Source organism: Microcaecilia unicolor, chromosome 10, assembly GCF_901765095.1.
Source record: "Microcaecilia unicolor chromosome 10, aMicUni1.1, whole genome shotgun sequence".
In the NCBI taxonomy this organism is placed as follows: Eukaryota; Metazoa; Chordata; class Amphibia; order Gymnophiona; family Siphonopidae; genus Microcaecilia; species Microcaecilia unicolor.
The window spans coordinates 173,723,404-173,732,833 of record NC_044040.1 but is presented as its reverse complement, the minus strand read 5'-3'; the positions used below and the strand labels follow the sequence as shown (position 1 = coordinate 173,732,833).

Below are 9,430 nucleotides of genomic sequence, written 5' to 3'. Positions count from 1 at the left end.
TGCTTGACTTCTAAACGTTACTGAGATCTGTGTAGGCAGAAGATCTAAAAGATTATTCTATCTCAATTACTGAGAGTTCTGCATTTGTACCGAACACCTGTGGCGTCTAAATCTTTATGGAAGGACAAAGATCGAGCCTGACCGCCAGACAATAAGATGGCGGCTCCTCATAGTCCCATGAGTGTAACACCGAAGTCCGTATGGGTTTCAGAGGTGGCAGCAGAAGTGGTGATGCTTTGGAGTCTTTGCTTGATAAACGCCTGGCACTTTTGGAGGAGAAACTTGGCCGAGTATATGACACATTAGAGGAATTTACCAGGAATGTGGCCCACTATCAGCAGTGCCTGGGGTAGCTGGAGGATAGGGCCAGGGAGTGTAGGACACACATTCTCAGTTTTGGAAGATACTTTTGCCAAACCAAGCTCGAGGAACTGGAGACTTGCTCCAGGAGGAGCAATGTGCACTTGGTTGGCATTCCTGAGACTATCTTGGAAGCTGAATTTATTGATTTTCTGGAAGCTTTGTTCCACACAGATCAGCCCAGTTGAAATCGCATAAAATGAATATAAAAAATGGTGATAAAGGAACCCAGATAAATCTGCACATAAATCATACCTCATTGACAATTAACTGATTTGAAGCGCTTTTTGACAATAATCTTTCCATGATTTTACACAGTCATTTTATGTACATAATTTGATTATTATGTTTTTAAGCATTTCTGTTTTTTTTAAATTTTGATTGGATGTCATTGTTTTTGGTATATTCATATTTGTTTACATTCTGAATATTTTTATATCTAGACCCTGAGGCAGGTGTTTTTGCTTAAACACAGACCATGTTGGGCCATATCAATAAAGCCCTGTCAATGAAGCACTAGCATTCTTGAAGGCTCCTTGTGCTTTCTTTTGGCTGCTTGCTTCTGCTTGTGTGCTTTTTGGATTCCCTCTCTTACGCTTCCATTGAAAAGTCAGCTATGGCTCGATCAGTGGGCCTTATCCAGATAAATCCTGTAGAATATGGATCGAGTGTATTTTGTGATTTTCTTTTTTTTTTTTTTAACGTTTGGAAAGAAAATAAGTGCCATTATCATACCAAAGAGGATTAATCATCACACAATACTACTTACTTTCCAAAATGTTCCAGGAAAAACAGTGAAATAAAGTCTAAAATCTTGTTTCTTCTCTCCTTGCAGTAAACGGTGCAGGAAAGGAGACAAAATGGGAAAGGTTTGCGCCACTTTCGATGAAGGTGTGTGAAAAGGTTCAGCGCAAAGGAACAACCTCCCTATAATGAAGTAGCAGATGAACTGGTTTTCAGAATTTACCAGTTCTAGCAGCCATCTGGCTGGAGATTCTGTAAGTAGATGTCTCAGCTTTGCCTAGTGCTAGGGCTTTATTCTGCTTTCTTCTGCTATATGCTGTATGTAAGAGAAGAAGAAAATGTGGCTTGGCTTATTGCTCCTAGTCCCTATGAACTGGCCAGAATTTTTTGTTTTAGTGTGTGTGTGTGTGGTTGGGGGGGGGGGGTTTAAGTAATAGTTCAGGATAAGTGCATTAAGTACAGTACCGTAGATGTTTCCCTATCTCCGGAGGGCGTACAATCTAATGAGACAGTATTCAGTAAGTATTTCTTTAATACTGGCTACAGATGTTAAGTGCCTTTCAGTAGCAGATACTGGCGTTGAATATCCGGGTATAATGTGGCCACTGGCACTTATCCGGTATCAGCAGTATTCAGGCTGCTACCTGGTTACCTACCTTGATAAACTTAGAACAGCCTTTTTGCTGCTTAACTTAATCCAGATGGTTACCCAGTGAGCAGACTGAGTTTTGCCACTCACTAATCGGGTAACTCTCTGCTCCACCCATATGCTGTCCGTGGACTGCCCCGGCACTGCTGAGGTGGTCTGACCAGATTTTCAGTGGCACTACTTGTATAAGTCAGACTACAAATGTGTACCTGAGGTAATGGAGGTGGTAAGCGACTTGCCCAAAGTCACAAGGATCTTCGTCAGGATTTGAACCCTGATGTGCTTAGTTTTCGGTCCACTGCCATCACCACTATTTGTAGGCTGAATGTGGCTTACATAGTACCGGAGAGGCCTTTGCAGGCTCTGGTGTGAACAAATACAGGGTGATGTTGTGGTAAGATCAAGTTCATGTGGCAGCCACATTAGGGAATCGGAGAACGGAAGAGTTGTGTTATGTCCATTACGTGCTTTAGTTTGGTTGTGTAAATGGTGCCTAGCGCTAATCTATAAAGGCCGCTCTGGGATAGAATAGCGTTAAGTGCGAGGATGTACCCCAGTTGAAACCATTTGTAAATCTTGGTGTGCACATTGTGTGTGCATCTGCGGTATTGTATAATAGTGCATGTAGTTTTATGGAATGCCCCTGACCCGCCCATACCCTCCCATGGGAACATCCCCTTTCCAGTTGCACACGGATACACTTAGGCACTATCCTATAACTAAACGTGTAACTATTTCTGTGCCAATCTGCCATTCAGCTCCCATTTCGGTGCCTTGCATCCGTTGGAATGTGTTTCCACGTCAGGATTTGCCACCATTCGTAGAATTCCTCTCCTTGTCTCTTTGGATGTCTAAGAGTTCTTAGAAGGTGGGCCAGTGTGTATTATTGTTTGGCTAGCAAGCTCTAGGCATCAACTGTGAAGCCTTTGAGATGTCCTTCAGTGCGTTTTTTGCTATTTTAACTCCGCTGTTCTGCATAGACCTAGTATTACAGAGACACTTCCAGTGTTTAGTGGTTGCACATGAAACTTAGTGGCTTGAGACGTGTTTCATATCTGGTGGAACTGTAGTCATGCACAACAGTTTTGGACTGAAGTATTGAGATGCCTGAGCTCAATAATAGCAGTAGAATATCCTATGACAATGGACAGCTGTTTGCTACATTTCAAACCGTCTGGGGTCAGGCAACCGGCTTACCAATTCGCCACTCAGATGTTCGTAGCAAGTAAGATGGTCATCGCAGCAGCATGGAAGAAACCAACCCTGCCGAGACTTCAAGGAGTACTGGAGAAGTTGGACAAAATTCGGCTATTCTCAAAGCTCACAGCAATACAAAGAGGGAGACTTGCTCAGCACTGTAAGGTCTGGGACCAGTATAATAAGTGGTGTTCTACAAGTAATGTGACTGTCTCCTCATATACTTAGATTCATGAGGGAAGAGGTAAATAGGGGATAGGGACGAGGGGGGGGGAGGTTGGGAAGGGTTAGGAGTTTCACAGAAAGGGGGTTATGTGATACAAATGCTATCTTTTTCATGTACATATGATGAAAATGGAAAGCTGTTTTATGATATGTTACTGTATTATGTTGAAAAATCCAAAAATAAAGAATTAAAAAAAAAAAAACAAACAACTTAGTGGCTTGAGAGAGATACAATCCACATCTGTACTGCATCGTGCAAAGTTCAATTTGCAAAAGCACTGGGTGAATTTTTCATCCTCCTAGATCAGCGTAGTTTAGGGGCAGCCCTGGCGTGGCAGTTAGTGCCACTAAACAAGAGTCGGTCTTGCTGGTGCAGGCCTTGCGCAGTGTTTTTTTGGCACGTTTTCGAAGCAGTGTTTTGGCGTGATAAATTGGAATTTTGTTTTGAAATTAATGACCACAGATATGCAGTGCTAATGTAGCACTTAATTTCATCCTTCTTCAAGGGTCTTCCAACTTTTCAAGTAAAGGGCCACATATGACTTTATAGGCCACCGAGAGTGCTGAGTGGGAAGTCCCTCTTGGACTCTATCTGCAGGGGGGGAGACTGAGGAACAAGGTCCCCAACGGTGCGATAAACAGAGTGCCAGTAATAGTATTTCTAGGAAGTTAGCAACCCTGCCACACACCCAGGACCCTTACAACATGCTTCGCTTTCTCCCCATTCCCACCACGGTGCATCCTCTCCCAGTTCACACACCTTCATATGTTCTTGCTTCCTCTCTGCCTCTTTCCCCTTTTTCATCTCTGTTCCCATACCTCATCTGCCTTCAATCATCTTTTCCCTTTTGCTTCTTTCCTCTCCACCCTTCTTATTCCATCTCCCCCACCACCACGTTTACCTTTCACATCTTCCTTTCAGCATTTAAGAAGAGGCATCAAAGCGAAGGCTGTGTTTTATTGAGTGTGTGTGAGAAGGGCAAAAAGGGCTGAAAATCAGGAAACGGATGCAAATGTCAGAACAAGATGAAAAAACAGTTACACATTTTTCTGTATGAAATCAGCAAACTGGACAAGGGAGAGACTGAATTGTGGGAGACCCTAAACTGTAAGGAACAGATCACTGTGGACTCCTGATGCAGGCAGTGGCGCCGAAACACGATTCATGTTGAGTCCTGTGAAGAGATTATTTTAAATAAAGATCTTTCTTATCAATGGAACATACCCTCTTTTCATTCAGCGTTAACTGTTTGGCTATCTCCACTATTTGCTTCTATCTGCATCTTCTTGTTCTGCCAGCAGGAGTTAGGAATTCCACTGGCATTGCAGCCTTGCTTTCCTCCCTTGGCATCTGGAACTTTCCTGCTGTCGTCAGGATGCCCAGCCCTGTGGTTTCCTTTCTAGTGATTATGCTCTGTTTCTATTTAACGTGTCACTGTGTTGCTGCTGTTCTTGTCTGACTAGTGAGGTCTACGATGCTGTATATGAATACTCGCTTGTGCTGTTTAAAATTGGCCCACAAACAAATTGACATGGAATGTGAGAGGGTGAATTATGAACACATCCCTTATCCACCCCCGCTGTTCCCCCCAGCATCAAATGAAGTTGTGATGGTTACAGGTTGGGATGGGGATTGTGGCTTCTGCTGCAGTGTCACAGCCCCATGGTCTCCCTGAAATTGCATTCTGACCCATATGGATCTTCTCTCATTGTGTCAAGTCAGGTCAGCAGCACTGTTTGGTGATGTAGATTCCTGTGCCATGTTATTACATGGCTTAGAATGATGCAAAAGTCACCATAAAAGGGTGTTGAAGCAGGGATTTTGCAACTTCTAATGATACAGGATGTAGTATTTTGGCATTCAATATAATACTGACCTGTATGAATGTGCTTTAGAACTCCTTGCTAAAAAATTAGGGACCCCTTTTACCAAGCTGCGGCAACAGGGGGCCGGTGCTGGTGTCGACATGTGCTTTACATGCACGCTGAAGCCCCCTTTTACTGCAGCTGATAAAAGAGAAGGTCTCGCTTTCCTGCAGGAAATGGCCGGGCAGCAAGTAAAGCACTTGCCACGCGGCCATTTCGGGGGGATCCCTTACCGCCACCCATTGAGATGGTGTTAAGGGCTCCCACTCTAACCTGGCTGTAACTGGGCAGTGCGTGGCACTGCCCGATTACTGCCGGGTACAGTCAGGCGTTCCAAAAATAAATTTTTGTAGCACCAGAAATGATGGCACGGTAGGAGTGGGAAGTACCGCCAGGCTGCTGCGGTTGCCTGGCGGTACTTCCATTATAGCGAGTGGTATGCCCGCTTTGGGCTTAGCGCCACTTAGTAAAAGGAGCCCTAGGTTTATAGTGAGGTTGGACAAATACAGAAACAGTGTTTGAGATTTGAGTTGATTCATCCAATTCTCTTCATTTCTGTGATCTGCAGTGTAGGAAACATACCTGGTGAATATTGTCTGTGCAGACTTTTTCTCAGTGCTGAGCCAATGGTATCGGATACCCTAGGGAAATCTTGACTCATGCACCCTCCCCCCCCCACCCCTCCGGACAGCTCAAGACCCTTTTCCCTCATCCCCAGTATCTTTTCTTCCTTTTTACCGCTCCCCCAAACTCTCACCTTTCTTACAACCCCTGAGGTGTCCAGCCTCTTCCTTTCCAAACACCCTCTCACCAACATGTTCAGCATCTCCCTCCTTTCCCCATGTTCTTCACGTGCATGTTCCCTCTTTCTCTTCCCCCTGCCAGGCCTACCTCACCCCTCGTAGCATTTTGCTGTATCGTCCCACTAATTCCATCCAGTCCTGCGGCTCTAAACCAGTGTCAGCACAGCCAGTGTGGGGTCTTCAGTATCTGTGAATAGCCAGAGGTCTGTTGTTTCCTGTCTTCTCTGAACTTCCTGTTTTGGAGGGGGTAGGATGTGGCAGGTGTGAGCTATGTGGGTGCTCAAGGCAGCACACCAGCTGGGTTGTCTTGTTTGTTGATGCTGACAGTCACGCCAGTGCTGCCCCCAAATTGTGCTGACTTAGGGGAATGCCTAGTCCTTGTAGTAGTCAGACCGACCCTGCTTTTGCTGAATTGAACTTTTCATAATGCAACAGGAGTTAAACGTCAAGTTGAATAAAAGGTTCAATTAAAAACAACTGTAAACCGCTGATGGTATGTCTTGGCAGGCATCTTGTTTGTAGAGGGTAATAATTATTTGGTCAGAAAAACAAGAGCTGAACTTTTTATTAAGGAGAAGGAATACATAAAAGACAAAAAAGGGAAACACAGCTCATGAAATATGAAATATATGTATTTCACAGCCGGGGTGAACACATGTTTCCTTTCATGATATCAAAAGCCAAAGAAAATGTTTCTTTTGACTGTAGAGTATTCCCGTCAACCTGCAGGGTGCTCTTCCAGCCTGGGCAGGACATGAGAATAAAGTGCCCTTTTTAATGGTGGTGATCTTACAGCCCCAGCGTTTGAAAGTATTTATCAGATTAGAAAGCAAGCGGTGAACCAAAGGATTGCATTTTAAAACCAGTCATCATTTTAGTAAGCTCTCTTTGCCAACAAAACACTTACTGGAAGATCAGGCAAGCAGAGGTTAGGTGAATTTGAACCTTTATGTAGCTTTTCAAATCCTGTTTACCCACTTTGTGTAATTTTACTAGAGAATGCAGTGTGCATTCTGCCGATCTTTCTGGAAATTTTCACGTCTGTACACAGTCTCACCACAGTTTGATAGTGTTTGTGCTTAACTAGGAACGCTTGCCCAAGTTTTAACCTCATTGAAAGTAAAATGAAATTTTTGAAATTGAGTTTAGTTAATGAGAGTAGTGGAGGTGGGACCTGTTCAGCCACCACCTAGCTGTGTAGATATTTTATAATGCACAGACAGTGCTTTCGGGAATGGAGTGTTCTGCTTCCTTGGCTCCTTTCCAGCATCACCGCTATGATCAAGAGGGAAAGACTGCAAAATGGATGCTGCGGACTTTCCGAAGGCAGCACAAATACAGCTAAAAAGCAGCAATACCTTTCCAAGTTTCAGATATGAAATTCTGCTCTGAAATGACCCAGATGTACAACTCAGCAAAACAGATTCCGGAAATGTATTGTTTTAAACAGATGTTGCTAAATATAATTCCCTCAAAATATAATTGTTCCTGTCTTGACTCAGTTTCTCCTGCTGTTAATCTTGTTTTGTGTATATTTTTCCTCAAGCTACTTTATCTACACTTGGAATTTTTATGTTCTTTCAATGTGAAAAGGATTTTTGTGAATCAGGTTAATGATGGAGCAAAACATGAGAACACACCATGCACTTTCAAAGCCTTTGTCCCTGTCTGGTAATAAATGTATTGTGTTTGGTGCCCATAATGTAGAGGAGGATTTCTTAAATATTGTGTATATTGAATTTAAGTAATGAGATATATTCTCTGGGTGATCCCTTGTGCCGATAAATGTCTGGAAGTGAAGGCTGAGGGCATTTAATGAAATGGCAATAAAGCCCCCTACCTCAGGCTCTTATCACTGTAAAGAACAGACTAAGCAACAAATGAAAATGTCAATTTGAGAAGCTTTTTCATTGATGCATCACGGATTGATTGGGCACTTTTTGCTGTTGATGTTTACCATGTTTTCTGTATGTTAATGTTGGTACATTGCATGCGCTGATTCTTCATAATTATAACACAGCTTGCAACAAGATAGAACTCTCTCCATACTTCATGGGAGGCCAGTGATGATAAATCTTCTCTGAGCCCCGAAGATATCCTGGGTCGTCTACCTGGCCACAGGAAAAAATGAAATGGTGTTTATTGCATTGAATTTAAAAATCAGTTGGGTAGATTTTATAAAGGATTTATGACATGTAAACTATGTTTTACAAAATTGTGCACATAGATTTGCAAGCACACCAATGAGATGTCATGTACTTAAATGTGCGCTGTTCATATTGAGGCATAGTTTGCATACAGCAGGGGCAGAGTTGTGATATACAGGCACCCCAAAAATACTAGGACTAGGGGGCATGAAAAGAAGCTACTAAGTAGTAAATTTAAAACAGATCAGAGAAAATATTTCTTCACTCAACGAGTAATTAAAGTCTGGAATTCCTTGCCAGAGAATGTGGTAAAAGGAGTTAGCTTAGCAGCGTTAAAAAAGGTTTGGATAATTTCCTAAAAGAAAAGTCCATAAGCCATTATTAAGATGGACTTGGGGAAAATCCACTGCATATTCTAGGATAAGCAGCATAAAATCTGTTTACTCTTCTTGGATCTTGCCAGGTACTTGTGACCTGGTTTGGCCACTGTGTGGAAACAGGATACTGGGCTTGATGGACCTTCGGTCTGTGCCAGTTATGGCAATGCTTATGTTTAATACCATGCTCTTAACACCAATTCTGTAATGGATTTTGGGCATCAGATCTTGTTGCAGAATACTAGCGCAGTCAGCAAGTTAGGCCCTAATCCTTAAGTTACATGTGTATTCCAAAAACACACCCATGGCCTCTCATACTCTACCTATGTTTAGACCTCTTCACACATGCTGCTAACCCCTAATTCTATTAAAAAAAAAAAAAACTAAAAAAAATGCATGCATGCCCAATTTGCATTCACATTTTAATTGAATAATGAGCTAATTAAGCACCAGTTGGCTTTTTAACAAGCAATTATAGCACTAACTGATTCAGTTAACATATATGCGCATAAATTAATCACGAGTCGGGAAAGGGGGGGCACAGAAATGAGAGGGCCATGGGCGGATCGGGACATGACTTTAAATTATCCTTCATGTCTGGCACAATCAAACGTTTAGCTTGTAAATGCTAAAAACCTGTTAGTACAAGTTTTAGTGCATAGAGCTCCAGTCTACTTTAATTTTAAATCTGAATCGACTGGATCTTTTAATTTTCCCCTCAGTTAACTTTCTCCTCTTTTTTAGCAGGCTTATGATCAGAAGAACATCAGGCGTCGAGTGTACGATGCTTTGAATGTGCTTATGGCTATGAACATCATTTCCAAAGAGAAAAAAGAAATTAAATGGATTGGCCTACCTACCAATTCAGCCCAAGAATGTCAGAATCTAGAGGTAAGCAGGATCCCAACCTCAGTACATACCCTGGTAGTACAGCAGGGCAATATTGCAAGCACGCACTTCAGCCCAGCAGTGAAATTGATAGAAACAATGACTTAATTTTTAAAATTTTTAGTTTGGTTGGTCCTGATTTGTAACAGGAAATTGGTTTCTTTTTTTTTATTT

At 42.5% G+C, this 9,430-nt stretch overlaps 1 protein-coding gene across 1 annotated transcript in view; it reads left to right on the top strand.

The window, feature by feature from the left end:
- The first annotated feature begins 1,230 nt into the window (after window positions 1-1,230).
- TFDP2 (transcription factor Dp-2) overlaps window positions 1,231-9,430 on the top strand; it is a 54,595-nt gene continuing 46,395 nt past the window's right edge. Inside the window, 4 exon segments of the mRNA XM_030216183.1 lie at window positions 1,231-1,287; window positions 1,289-1,315; window positions 1,317-1,358; window positions 9,113-9,259. Of these exon segments, the coding sequence (XP_030072043.1) occupies window positions 1,246-1,287; window positions 1,289-1,315; window positions 1,317-1,358; window positions 9,113-9,259 (258 nt within the window). The 5' untranslated portion in view covers window positions 1,231-1,245.